Genomic DNA, 15,173 nt, shown 5'->3' with positions numbered 1-15,173 from the left:
CTTTGGAGGGAGTTGAAAGTCCGTGTTGCCCAGCGACAGCCCCAAAACATCACTGCTCTAGAGGAGATCTGCATGGAGGAATGGGCCAAAATACCAGCAACAGTGTGTGAAAACCTTGTGAAGACTTACAGAAAACGTTTGCCCTCTGTCATTGCCAACAAAGGGTATATAACAAAGTATTGAGATGAACTTGTGTTATTGACCAAATACTTATTTTCCACCATAATTTGCAAATACATTCTTTAAAAGTTAGACAATGTAATTTTCTGGATTTTTTTTTTTCTCATTTTGTCTCTCATAGTTGAGGTATACCTAGGATGAAAATTACAGGCCTCTCATCTTTTTAAGTGGGAGAACTTGCACAATTGGTGGCTGACTAAATACTTTTTTGCCCCACTGTATATATATATACTTTATTTAACCAGGTGAAAGTCTCATTGAGATTAAAATCTCTTTTTCAAGAGCGACCTGGCCAAGAGGGCAGCATAAACAATGTTACAACAAATGAACACAAAACAATACAGACAAATACAGCGGTTGTAAAATACAAATTAAATGGCATCCATTCAATATGCAAAATAAGAGAAACTATTATAAAACATTAAAAACTGGCACAATTTTAAAACGACTTCAATTATGGGATATACGAGCAATCACATCGACCAATGAAGTTGAAAGGTATCTTGAGGGCAAATGTAGTTTCGGTTTTCCCCCTCTCTTGGACACTAGTTTTTTCCTTCACTGTGCCAACATTTATCAACCAGAAAATATACCCATCTGATGTCTCTAGAGATTCCGTCACCGTATGACACCCACTTTATTTATTACCAAGGGATTTTTGCAAAGTATCACTTGATATCATTAAAGATGACTCCTCTTATGGGACTATGGTAGTTCTGCAGCTGCAGTGGATGTGCTTCATTCTGGCTAATCCACACACATTTTATACAAAGAGTTAACTGTCCAAGATAATAGGAGTGTGTAAATTCTGTTTGAAGGGTGATATTTCACTTCAAGGCAAACAGAAAACAGCTTCCTTTTTCAGTAGCCAGCACAATATACCATATCCAAAGAGCTCTCCTCATGCTTCAAGGCTTCACAAAGCTCTCCCACTTTTGTGTTGACATTAGGTCCGTTTTAATTCCCATCACCACTTCTACTACCCCGAACACATTCCCTTTGGTATTAACACTCCAATGCTTTAAAAAAAAAATGTTTGCCTTCTTCCCTATACGCATGAGCTGTTTAGTACTTTATGTTATTAAAGCAGAATGTTGGCAGAGCTATCACTGGCCCACAGCAGTAATTACTAAGAGTTTGCATAGCTGCCTCTGACTCACTCCGCCTTGGAAATGTTATTACTAAAGTCTGTCTCATTGGAGGCACACAGGGAGCTTCTTGTGAAGCATGAATTTTTGCTCAGGCCATTCCAGCGACACTCGGCTCATATCCCCAACAGAATCCTGGGGCAGGAGACCAGATGTAGTGAGCGAGGGAGGGAGTAAGCTATGTAATGATAAACACAGGCTGAAATATCGTTTTGCTTGAAGCCGCAATTTTTTCATGCAATTATGCATTTATGTCTCTGTTTTTCTTGTTCTGTATGTTCGTTCAAACCAACTGATTGACGTGAAACATTGCCTATGACAGAGTAACCGATGAAGAAGGGGAATGGCCCATTCATTTTTTCTAAGGGAAGATTTCTGTGTGACTTCCATGCCCTAGGACAAAAGAAAAGGGCAAGAGAAAGTGTCCTGGGGTCTTGGTTTAGATGAAACAATTCAGATGTGAACTAGTCTGAGATATGAGAAAGGCATTGAAGTCGTCGGGGATTAGAGATCCTTTATTCTACTATTGATCTCTGCCTGTTCGCTTTTCTTTTTTGTTCTCTCACTTTCTCTGTCTGTCACACACTCACACAACCACACCAGCGCCTAATTCCTCCTAAGTTTTTCTCCGCTGGCTGGTGAGAGCTCAGTGAGAACTGAGTGTTGCCTTCGTGTCTTGCAGTGTGTCCTGACAGCAGTGTCCATTCAGGGTGAGATGTTAAATCTCTTTTCAGAGTCAGCAACCTCTCTAAGGTCAAATCCTAAGGAGGTGTTCATTAATGAGCTCAGCCTCTGCACTTCGGCAGTACTACGCAACACTGACCTGTAACACTTAATAATAATACATTTTATTTCTATAGCGCTTTTCTTGAACCCAAAGACGCTTACACTTTCACAAGTGTATACAGATGCACACATACAGGAACACACACCAAGGTAACCTGTTTATGATTATTCCTCTCGAACATTTTAAAAGGCCTGGGGTATGGAAACACTGCAAAGAAAGCATTTGCTGTGTCTCATTCTCCTCACTAATTTATCATTTCCCTCCCTGTCTCTTTCTCTACTCCCTCCCTTCTCAGAGAGTGAGGAGGGAACAGGGTGTAGGTTGTAGGTTGCCCTCTGGGTTTGGGTTTGTTTCAAACAGCAGCTTATTCTGCAAATGCTCAGGTTGAGCTAATTGGCATTATTAAACCAGTGGCGAGCTTGACTCAGATATAAAGGGAGATGCTGTTGGGTGTGTGCACATTTGTGTGCGTCGGTGGGCCCGCACAATCATCTATGACTGAGACTGTGAATATGTGTGTGCAGAATTTTAAACCAGCAGCTGTCAATTTCAGTCAGCAGGGCACGTGGCATGTCTGAGGGCCAGGTAGTCCAATTACAGGCAGACACGCTTGATGTACGAGCCGAAGCCCCGGCCTATCTTCCTTCATTCAAACACAGCTGTGGGAGAGGAGACGCTAAATGTGATGTTGGTCGATGTGTGAAGGGCAAACACTATTGGGAGCCACTGTTGGCTCATGGAGGATCGACGCTGGATGGATAAGGGGGATAAGGAGTTACAGTTGTGTTAGGGGGTTATTGTGTTACAACTGAAAATTATGTTGGCAGTAAAATGTTTGGGAACTTTGCAATTTCTTTCATTTAATCTTTTTGCTCCTTTTTGTTTCTCCTGTTCTTAGGGTGGGAAGATCCCAGTGAGATGGACAGCACCAGAGGCCATCGCTTACAGAAAGTTCACCTCAGCCAGTGACGTGTGGAGCTACGGCATCGTCATGTGGGAAGTGATGTCATTTGGAGAGAGGCCTTACTGGGACATGTCCAATCAGGACGTAAGTGTTATATTTATAATATTCATTAGACACTATAGCAGGCATCCTCAAAGTCCGGACTCCGGTCCGGACCACAACTGTCTCTGGACTCTGAGCAAATTATACTTTTCATATGTATTATCTGTATTATCTGTGTTATCTGACTGCGAGACATCGCCGCAACGAGTCAAAATGATCCGCTATGTCCATAGACTGCAAACAGCGTTCTGCATGTCCTGTTCCACTCACTAGGCTTGTTTGAGACAAGCAAGACCTGCGCAGTTGCGATCAACGTCTTGCTCGTGCGTTGCATGATGGTTAGTCATTTTGTCCGACTTGCTCTGGAGGCTCGCCCACATGAGACTTTGAAATCTCGCGGGACAAAGACGCCCGCAGCCTTGAGAGCGAGGCGAGGCGAGTTGGCGCAGTTGCTCTCCACGAGCTGCGGAAGCGAAATGCTTGATGGGAAACGGCTCGCTGGTATCTCGAGCTGAGCGCTCATTGGTGGTTTTTACCACGTGCTGCTGATGAAACTCTCCAATTGGCTGGCAAAAGTGTGTTGTTGTTTTGTGTCAGTTTTACGTCGCCACATCATTCCCATTTTTCATCATTGTTCCAGAATGTTTATCATCATGAAATTAATATCTATATATTTTATATTATACTGCTTACCGTTTTCATACTTTATATATCTTAGCATATTCATACACACGGTTCATACTGCTCACAGGCTGATATCTGTGTATTCATACCCCACTGTTTATTCATCATTCAATTAATTCTATATGTTATTCTGTAGATTGTGTACATTACTTTCCACTTCACTGCTTGTTGCACCTGGTTAGAAGCTAAACTGCATTTCGTTGTCTCAGTACCTGTAATCTGTGCAATAACAATAAAGTTGAATCTAATCTTGAGCAGGAACAAATGTATTTACTTAGTACATATCTGACATTAACGATTAAACACATGTGTGCATTCTTTATAAATGCAAACCGAGTCAAGCCGACTCCGGAGGTGGCGGTATGCACCTTAAAGTTGTTTGCAATCCGCCAAAAAACCGAGAGAAGAAGAAGAAGAATGCGAAGAAGAAGATGAAGAAGAAGAAGCCGACTCGGAGCTGTCCGACTTCAGGCGAGCTTTTTGACACCTCCCCCGGCTGCGATCGGCTACTCTCGTCTACTTTCGAGGCGAGCCGCAATGTGTCTCAAACAAGCCTACTGTGTCTGTCAACGCATTGGTCCAATCACATTCAGCATCCCGTCAGCGTTTTTTCCCAAACAATCTGCGAATCAGAGGCACGGTAGGGCGGGTCTTCGCGGAATGCGGGTGGGAAAAATGTGTGTCTCGTCTCTTTCAACCTGTCTGAGTCAGAGCGAGAGTTTAAAAAAAAAAAAATCAGAGCGAGAGTTAACAGCTCATCTAGTTCCATCTGTACTGTAGCTAGTAGCCTAGTTTCACCTACCGGGGTGGCAACTGACACCCTAAAAATAGGCATTGCCACCCCAGTTGGCAGCTTTGTTTTGAAAGAAAAGTTGTGGCTCATCTGACATTTATGAGAGAAAGTCTCTAATGTCCGAGTGCAAGTGAATGCAGCACAAGATGCACGTCATGTAACCCCTCCCCCGGTCCTGGCGCGAGCGTGGACCGTGAACATATGATTGGCGGCGATTTCATTTGAACGGGACGGCGCAAAACGAGAAGTATTCGGACCCAAGCACTGAAGGAATGAGGTATTTTCGGTCTAGAGAAGAGACTGTCAGTTTGGCTGTACTCAGCATTGAATCAAAACGCACTAAAGCTGTTGAACTTAATACGTTTGTGAGGCGTTTTGCTGAACAAAATGGTAATCGCCGCATTCAGCTGTAATAGACATGTCAACTTGATGCTCTGCTCACGGATGAGCATACAAAACTATTAAGATGATGACCTTACGTGTGTAAATATATTTTTTTCTTTGAGGGGGTCTGCCCCCCCAAAAACAGTTTTAAGTCCTGAGAAAGTCAAATAAGACGGTGTGTAAAACTACACTGCCCAGCCAAAAAGAAGTAACCACTTTGATTGAACTAGGCCAGTAGGTAAGGACATTCAACTGGATAATAACTGAAGTATAAAAGAATGCATGACTGAAGTGATGGAGAGCATGTTGAAGGCAAACAAAAAGAGGAAATAACAGGTAAAATCAAGCAAATCCCCCTCTCAGATTCCACAGCAACCAGAAGAACATAAATACTGGCTGGTGATTTGATTAATCAGCTTTGTGATGGAATAAAAAATGCACAGTGCATTTCCTTAGCTGTGGATGAGTCGACTGACACCACTGACAATGCTCAGTTGCTGGTGTTTGTGAGTTTTTATGATGAGGCAAAGGGGGAGTTTGTTGAAGATGTGTTGGGCCTGACGAACCTCAGTGGACACACAAGGGGGCAAGACATTTATAAAGCAATAATGGGAATGCTGAATGAAAGAGGGTGCAGAGCCTTTATTCATAACTGTGCAGCTCTTACACTGCGACTCTGAGGGATCAAGCACAGACACAATAACAATGAAAACTGCTGCATACAGATTATTTTAGTTTTTGCAACCTCGTGTTAAGAATCTTGTTGCAATTGTTTAAAAGTTTGAATGACTGTAATAAACTGACCTTTGTCTTATTGAAACATTTATTTTGGACCTTTAAGATTTGTATTTGAGTACCCCTGCACTATAGTATATTCTGTAATCCCCTTTTGAAACAGGGTGTTGGATTGCAACATTACATAATAATTGATAACTCAGTTAGTTATGGAGATAAAGGCGGGTTAAATCACACAGACCAATGTGTTTTCATCAAATGAATGTGTTGACTTTTTAACATGTGTTGACCACTTTACAGCACTACAGAAGATGCACCTTTTTCCCAATAATTTGTAAGTGTCTATTTCAAGGGATCCTTAAGAAAGATCATAAATGGGACATCTAAATGAGCGTTATCCCTTTTCTAAACTTCCATGCCGTAAAAAAACAATTCTAAATCTGGATAAACTGCCTCATTAAAAGGATGGCCATTTCCGTACAGATGTGGTTATATTGCTTTTTCACCCAATAGATAAGCAATCAAGGATAACTCATAAGAGAGGAAGCTGTGATAAATCACACATATTTTATCAGCTCCCATCTCATAGCATCATCATTGAAGATGTCCTTGACTCTGACTTTGAAAGCAGACTTATTATGGACAAAGTTTCACACTATCCTCTTTTCCTTCCTGGCCAGATTTTGAGAGCAATGAATGATTGCTGAGAGCTCTGCTTTGTTCCCCACGTCCGTTTGGATAAAGTCCACGCACAGACTCCCACCATCACACAGGCACCAACACAAACACACAAAACCATTGGATGTGTTCCCATACTATGAGGTCTCTCTCCCTAAGCTCCCTTATTGAGACAGCTAGCCAACCATCAGGCCTCTATGGACCCCGCTCCACAAGGACCGTCCAACCCAGCAGATGTTGCCTCAGTGGGCCAGCAGCAAACACTGCCCGGTGGGACTAATGCAGAAAAGAGGACTGGCACTGCTCAGCGTGTCCGGCTGCTCATTCCACACACACACACACACACACACAACCACTTGCAACACACTCCATATGCACCATTTGTCAAGATTGTGCTGAGTTGCACTCATTTCCAGGGTGGAGTTGGCAACCTGCAGAGCAGCCTCTAATTTTTAATGATAGTATCTTTTACACTTGATTTCACACCAGACCCTTACTGTATCTTGCAACTATGCATTTTTCAGAAAAGATTACATCTACAAACAGTATGGATATATGGATATGGGTGAAAGCTAGGTCCATCAATCTGCAGCAATCTGGCAATCTTTAGTGTTTGTAGTATCTTGAAAGTGGCTTTATAGCTGCATATTAAGCATTTTTGTACTTGACTTGGTTGTTTGTATACCTTTTACAAACCATACATTATAGCTTACAAACAGAGGGTGGTGAGTAAGGGGTGGTCATTAAATTGTAGGCACTCCATTTCTGCCTCCAGTCTCCAGATTTGATCGACCTTTGTTGAACTCTCAAGAAACACTTCACTCTACCCTCAGAAACGTTCAGTCGTAGCTCCACTATAACAAGTCCAGGATAGCCCGGGAAGCCTTTAAGAGACGTGTGTCAAGTGGCTGTGCTTCGAAGTGTTAATAATATGCAATCTGCCCACTCACCAGAGACTTCCTCCTACAGTGACACTGCCACTGCTTTCCATCTCGCTCCTTGCTCTGTCCTCCAGGAGTGGCATCATATGATTGGCTGAAGTCAAGAGGAAGGGCACATCAGCCTGCATGCTAACTGTCACACGTGACCAGAGGGAGAGTGACTGTATGGGGCAGGGCGGGGATGTTGTTGAGGCAGGGATGAGTGTGTAAGGATAACACAGTGGATGTGCTTACTGTCATTAGTCCATTAGTCATTGCAAACTCAAATGAGTATTTAACTGTTTTAAGTATATTATTGACAACCAGTCGGCTGGAAGAAAGACTTTGTAACTGACAGAAATGTCTTGTAATTACTCTATGAAGTCTGATTTATAATATCACCTGAGCTTACCTTCGCACCCTTTTTCCCCCAAGGTGATTAACGCAATTGAACAGGACTACCGTCTTCCACCCCCTATGGACTGCCCCAGTGCTCTGCACCAGTTAATGCTGGACTGTTGGCAGAAGGACCGTAACGTACGACCCCGCTTCGCCGACATCGTCAGCACCCTGGACAAGATGATCCGTAACCCCACCAGCCTCAAAGCTGTAGCCAACATCCCTGCAGTGTGAGTAAAAGCACCTTTTTTCACAGCCCATGATATACACGTTCACCCTGAAGTGGATATTAAGCTGAAGCAAATATGCCTTTCATCTGTTTATACACACAGTATTTACACTTGCTGTCTCTACAAACTATCCAGCATGCACATGCTTACTTTTATCTTCTCATAAAATAAACATGGATATATTACGGTTGATTGCATCAACCCTGAACTTTTCATCCCCATATCTTGTTTTTTCTGTTGCTTACAAATCTCAGCCATCCACAGTTGCATATTGGTTTTCGAAATTGTTACCCCATATTTATAGAGCCAACACATGTCCTTAGACACCTTCAAATATATAGAAACATCATCTACATACAGATTCATAAAGCTTTATGGGTTATTTTGTAGAGGCACCATTGACCTTTTTTTAATCTTACTCAGACCTTGTTTTAGGCCTTTTTTCCACCCTTTCTCTAACATCCTCTCAAACGTGGCCAGAGTCTCTATGTACTTTCTGTGAACTGTGAGCTTCAGGTTTTTTCAAAGATTTTACGTTCCAATTTCCAGGCTTTGGTTGGGCCACTGAGGGTCATTCAGAGACTTGTCCCGGAGCCACTTGTTTTGGCTGCATGCTTTGTGCTGCTGCCATGTTGAAAGGGGGACTTTTGGCCTTTTGTAAGTTTGAGGATGTGCAATGGAGCATGTTTTTCCCTCGAGGTCCCTTTTGTATTTAGCCCTATTCACAGTTATTTAATTGTGTCCAGTTTCTTAATGTCTCACAGTGAGAAATATCACAATAGCATGCTTTCTATAAGTGATAGTATTGGCCAGGTTATGAGTGGTGGCTTTATTTTTAGCGAGTTAAAGCACTTGGCATGAAGGCCAAGGAGTAATGGTTTTCTCTAATGGTACTAGAGACTCTTTGTGTGCTTTTATAAAAGTTGGATAGGTAGGTAGATAGATATCGTGTAAAGTATAACACCTAAATGTGTTTCATAAAAAATCAAGGGTCAGAAACACTTTCCAAAGCCAATATTCGCACAGTACACAGATACGGACACACTTTTGCCTTATCCCTCTCGCATCCTCGTACACACACCAACGCAAACGCCATAACAACAGTTTCTCTCCTTCTTTTTTCTCTGCTTAATATTTCATCAAAGCCTTGCTCTAGACTTGCTTGCTCTTACCTTCCCCCCTCCTTTCCTCTCCCTCTTCCAGGCCTTCGCAGCCACTGCTGGACAGATCCATACCTGACTTCAGCACCTTCAGCTCAGTAGAGGACTGGCTCAGTGCCATTAAGATGAGCCAGTACAGAGACAACTTCCTCAACTCAGGCTTTACCTCCCTGCAGCTGGTGGCTCAAATGACCTCAGAGTGAGTTCACCTGCCCGTCTGCAAACAGATTCAAAGCCACATGGCACTTAGATTGACACACTTGAATAAATTAACTCATCTTCAAGTGCATTTATTTTTAGCATGAATGCGCCCAGTGAGTCAAGTCTTTAAATGATAGCATTGAATTAAAGCCTGTACTTGGTAATGCATACAAATATAACAGAGTCACTGTGGTAAAAATAATTCCATCCATGGTCTTCCAATATTATAAGTGCTATCTACAAAATAATTAATTTTATTTGCACCATTTTCTAAAATGGATAAGTATGTTAAACCTTTTGATGCATATTTGGTGGAGCGTATTTATTTTCTGTTATTGATGTGGAGTATTTTAGAGTGGGTCATGACAGCATTTCCTGTAGCTTGTGATACCAATTGACACAAATATTGCAGTTCATTTATTTTAATGAGCAATGTTGCTTGATCTGCAAATGTTCCTGAGAATGTGAAATCATTCAAACATTTATTTTATATTAAATATGTATGCTCCAGGCTTGGTGACATTTATATATTCTATTTGCAATGCAAAGCAACATGTATTATTTTCTCAAGTGATATAATTAATTTTGTAAATGTGTGTTGCCACTAGCTTTCAACCCTGAAATTGCCCTTTCATCATACAGCAATGTCAGGACTGTAAATGCACCAGAAAATGATAGCCATTTGTAATCCCTTCATACTCAAATTCCATCTTCAACATGATGGAAAGCCTATCATCTATTGCTTTTCAATGTTCTTTCTCTCTGCCTCTTTTTCTCTAGGGACTTGCTGAGAATAGGAGTGACCCTGGCAGGCCATCAGAAGAAGATCCTTAGTAATATCCAGATCATGAGGGTGCAGATGAGCCAGTCACCCACGACTATGGCATGACTACAGGGGGCGCTGTGCCATGGAGCGGGCAGCATTCGTTGGACCAACAGCAATGGCAGCCCTCGAATGACCCCCGATCCATCGGAACGCGCCAGAGTCGAGACTATTGTCTTAATCTAATCCACTAACGTGACAACAGGAGACCAGGGTCCTCACCACCACATGGTTAACAGCTATCACCCTTCATGTAATCCACACCAGGAGTTCAGGGTCAAGACTTGTAACTGTTTCTCCATTTATCGATGAATGGAAGACATGCTGCGGTTATGGACTGCCATGCATATCATTGTAAACCAAAATAACTCCAACAACCCGACATCGCCACGTGGAATCTCTCACAATTTCAGACCATATGGTAAAATGAGTGATATTGTACTTCTATATTATCTGGACTAGAAGATGTTCAAATTGTAAAGAGAAGTGTGAGCCATTTAGAAACGACGTGTGAACTGTGATTTTACCGTCGTCAATGTGTTCGATGAAGATGCCTTGACCTGGCCAGAAAACAGTCCAAGAAGAAAAAGCAATTACCAGTACGAATAATTAGAGGGAGAAGAATACAGGGATGTACAGTCGAGCGCCATTTCCAACTTTCACATCATCCTTTGCTCGTTTGAGGAATTTGAAAATTGTATCGTAAATGGACTGGTGAACATTAAGAGCCAGTTACATTTTTGTCTTTTACCATCTGTTTGATCATTTTAGTTTTTTTTATCACTATAGCAAGATGCCGCTCACTCGTATTTTAACTTTAACACTACCTGTGGAGTCCTGGGTGGAAGGCCTGCCAAAGGACTTCTCAACCAGCCCCACCCAGATTCAGAGAATATAAATATGTTTATCTCTTGCTAAATATGATTATATCTTTCATAATAAACCTTCATATTGAAGGTGATATATATGAATATGTATGTACAGGTCTCTCTGCTTGCATTTTTGGCAAAGACATGCTTGTTGACTAGATTGTGATAGACACATGCAATGTGTAGATTCCCTACGGTGCCCTGGTTCCTTTACGATGACCGAACAACAGACACTGGCTTGTACGGCCATCCGGACTCAATCTTAGCCTGAAGAAAAACACTAAAGGAACTGTGGGCAAATAATTGGTATTGTAGATCAATATAAAACATTCTGTAGGATTTAAAATAATTTACAAAATATCCATTTATTGGAGATCATGTTTAATGTGGGTGTACACATGCTGTCTCTTGCTGGTGAGCACTTACTTGTACAGATATGTTTTATGTTTTTATTTCTTTTTGTTCTGTTGTTGATGTTTGTGTTGGGAGTGTTCAGCCCCATCCAGAGGGGAGGGGAAACCAAACCCACGCCTTGGCCGACCCAGATCCATGGTAAATACCCACTAATCACACAGGAAAAAACACTTCTTAACATCAAATTGCTCTGTTTCTGGTAGATTTTATTTCAGGCAAATCCAGTTAGTCCTTCTCATGGGTGCTGCAGATATCTTGGTCAAGGCAACATTCCCTGCAAGTTTGAAATGCATAAGAGAGCTAATCATAGAACTGTAAATTGGAGTGAAAGAGTATCACTTCTCTTCACAGTAAAATGAGCATCTGGGCTGAGGTTTGCCAACAGACGCCTGATGCCATTCCTGTGAACACACAGGCTTAAACAGCCCACACGGGCACACTGCTCACAGTGTAGCAAAGCCTCCCATACACTGCTGCAAGTACGCTGCTGAGTAAATCTATGCATTCTCACTATATGCTGCTGCCATATGGGTAGGCAGGTCGAGCACAAACGCTGTTGTGCCACAGAGAGTTTCATATATCTCTCCATAAGTCTTGGCTGCAGGAACTGGTGTATGAAAAATCATTCTTTGGTAGTATCTGATTGCAAGATGTCTACATTGTTCCCAGGGGATGAGGGATGGTTGTCTTTGGAATTACACGGCAGTATTTTTGGAATATATTTCCAGCATAGCTCTGGGTAGTGCACAAGGATGATTTCTCTTTTTTAAGGCTGTTGATGGTCTTTTATGATTGCAGTGGGATTGGTCGGTGCAATGAGAGTGTCAGGAAACCTTGGCGATGAGTAGTAGAGGTTTGTTTCCATTGAGGCTTGCTTGCTGCAGGCTTTGGGGAGTTTTTGCCATGTTTTATAAATCAAGTGTTAGCAATAACAACACTTGCCTTTAGTAGTGAAAGCAAACTGACCTGAAGGCTCCTGTGGTAATATTCCTTTGACATCCAGCCATGGCAGACAATTATCATGAGATATTGTAGTGTCACTTATCTGCATTAGCTGAGACCCTGCTGAAATCCCTTTTGGCCCTATTTGAAGAGACATGAATGAATATGGTTCTAACCACCTTGGTCCCAAAATTAGAAATTGATGGCAGGCCCATTAGCAGATTATTAAGTATACTCACCACCCTCAAGTCATCTTCCTCCCTCTGTCTGCCCTGCCCTCTCTGCCTGTCTACACCCCCTAGCTGGCACAACTCCAGCTTGTTTATCCTGGGTGTAACCAAGCTGTCCTGGGCTGGGCAGGGCTGGGCCATGACTGCTCTGTCCTGAGAAATGGTTAGCTCCATGCTCCAGTGGGCCCAGGCAGGGGTGCAAACACCTGCTGAGACCCCCTTCTGAAAGGCATCTGATCAGCCAGTGGGGAGGAAGACTGATGGGAACAACAAAATACAAACACACACACTTAGTAACCTTCAATTATGTTATACCCACGTCTGTTATCGAGCCTGATGCTTAATGAAGGGAAAGTGTGCAGGACCCAGAGTGTGTGTATATGGGAGATAGGGGGATGGCATAAAGATAGGTTGTTAGATGAAAGTCAGAAAGTTAGCTCATTGAAGTAAATCAGTTCCTTTCATCTTGCAGTATGGTTTATGTGGCAACATCTTTGTCCTTGTATTATGTTGATTTCTTTAGTTTAGTTTGGTAAAGGAAAATACTGTAATCAAGCTGCTAGTTTGCCTAATGGGCAACATCCATTGCTTTCTCCTTTCAATAGTGCAAGCCGTTGATTTACCAACTATTTCTGAATATGATCATATGCTTCTTGAGATTAGCAGAAATCCCTTTAGCTGAAGCCAATGATTCAATTTGAATGCATTAGTCCTCTATTCAGCTCAGTCTTGTGTGTTTGCTTTTCAACCCAAGAGCCTGTGAATGGGACGATAGAATGTATTCATTATGCAACAGTGTAATTCTCCATTTGCTCCGTTTGTCTTTCTAAATACGTGACAGTAATGACACTCCAATATGATAAATGTAAAGGGCGGGTCGCCATCCCTCTCTGAGTCGTTTCACATGGATGCCATTCATCACAGACTGATACAAAACACAGGAACAGAGCTTGTTAAACGTTTCATGGTGCTGTAACTGTCGAAGGAGGGACCAATGATCCTTTTAGTAGTGGATTTCATGCCTGTCATTTACGGTACAGGCTAGAGCAGTAGAGGCTGTGTTCACCTGAAAACAATTTGACTCAACACCCTCCAAAACGTATTAAAAAAAACCATTCTCTTTTATTCCCTCTGTTTCAGACTGGGGACTCAAAGATATATACACATACAAAAACAGCACACACATACACTTCATGTACACACTTTACACAGACACCCTGAACACTTGCAATTGCTTGGGTCAGCCAGTAAGCAGGAAGAACAGGTGAAATGGGACCTTTCCAGGAGACCAGTCACAACATCCCCCTATAGGTACACACTGGATGGTGGAGCTGAATATGAGTGTGAAAATGTCATAGTTTGTTTATTTGTGCGTGAGAGAGAGAGTGAACGTATGTGTTTGTTTGTGAGTAACAGGCACATTTGTGTATACAGACATTTATGTGTGCACAGGTACATTGTTTAAGAGCGTGAACAATTATTATTTTTTTGTCTCTGTATAGCTACCACTTGTAAATTGTGACAAGTACGTGTCAAGAGTTTGTAAGCTGTAACTTTCTGAAAACTATTGTACTAAAATGCACTCAATAAACGCCTTGGAAAACAAGTCAATCACTTTATGATGCGTGACTCAATGGTCTATAATTCTGTTTTCATTAATAGTGAGTCAAGAACGCAGAGAGTAAGGGTTATTATCCAGAAACACTACTGTCAGCGCTGTGTGTTATCGTGACATCTAATGCTTGGTTTCATAATGGCTAAGGAAATAAACAGCATTTTGTCACCATCGGTCTGGGTGGCAGTACTGTATGTGTTAAAAGCCATGAGCCACTAATAAACAAGCCGTCATGCAAAACCAGGCAATTACTCTCCTAGAAAAGTGACAATATGTTGACAAACTAGTCGAAAATTATCCTCTCAACTTAAGTGTTATGTGTCTCAAACACACACTTGCACACACACTCACAGGCAGTACAAATACACAAGCAGTCACAACAGTCTCATAAATTCCATTTGCCAGAGACTGAGACTTTTAGAGCACTTCAAACACTGGAAAGTGTGCCGCACAGTAATGATATGGTTAATGAGGTGAGTCGAAAGATGTGGGGATGTATCAAACTCTCAGCGTTCCTCCATAACTGTTTATTGACTCTAATTGATTGATAATATCCAGCTTCATATTAGCTCGGAGACTGCTGTGCAGGGGCTGTGCCAAGCCAAAAGGGAGCCAACAAGATTCATGAAACAGCTTATTTTTCTGTCTTTTCAAGTTTGTGATATTAAACAAAGTGCTTCACTCGTCACGTTGTCCTTACTGCAATGAGAAATGCAATGATGTCAGTAAAGAAGTGGTGAAAACGTCTGCTGTTCCTTAAAATGTTTTGACATGGTGTTGATGAAAATGTGGAGATCTTGTAATTAAAGAGTGTAACCACACCCAACAGTAATGTCGCTTTGTCATGGAGTACACCTGTTCCCCTCTACAATCAGCTGAAATAAACCACTGTACTGTAGGTCAGCAAGACATGGTTTTCAGAGCGTGTTAACCTGCCCTTTATGTAAACATGTCAGCATTGTGTTTGCCTCCTTA

The 15,173-nt window shown here is 42.0% G+C and overlaps 1 protein-coding gene across 2 annotated transcripts in view; it reads left to right on the top strand.

Annotated features, from left to right (window-relative positions):
- Window positions 1-14,970, top strand: part of LOC117461979 (ephrin type-B receptor 1-B) — a 179,212-nt gene extending 164,242 nt beyond the window's left edge. For both annotated transcript variants that reach the window (XM_034103977.2, XM_034103976.2), the window contains exons 13-16: window positions 3,014-3,163; window positions 7,751-7,944; window positions 9,148-9,303; window positions 10,086-14,970. In XM_034103977.2, coding sequence (XP_033959868.1) covers window positions 3,014-3,163; window positions 7,751-7,944; window positions 9,148-9,303; window positions 10,086-10,194 — 609 coding nt within the window. In that variant the 3' untranslated portion in view covers window positions 10,195-14,970. The remainder of the gene's footprint in view (window positions 1-3,013; window positions 3,164-7,750; window positions 7,945-9,147; window positions 9,304-10,085) is intronic.
- Window positions 14,971-15,173: the final 203 nt, after the last annotated feature.

This window comes from Pseudochaenichthys georgianus, chromosome 17 (assembly GCF_902827115.2).
Source record: "Pseudochaenichthys georgianus chromosome 17, fPseGeo1.2, whole genome shotgun sequence".
NCBI lineage: Eukaryota > Metazoa > Chordata > Actinopteri > Perciformes > Channichthyidae > Pseudochaenichthys > Pseudochaenichthys georgianus.
Note: the sequence above shows the minus strand (reverse complement) of the source record. Positions and strands in the feature narration are given on the sequence as shown.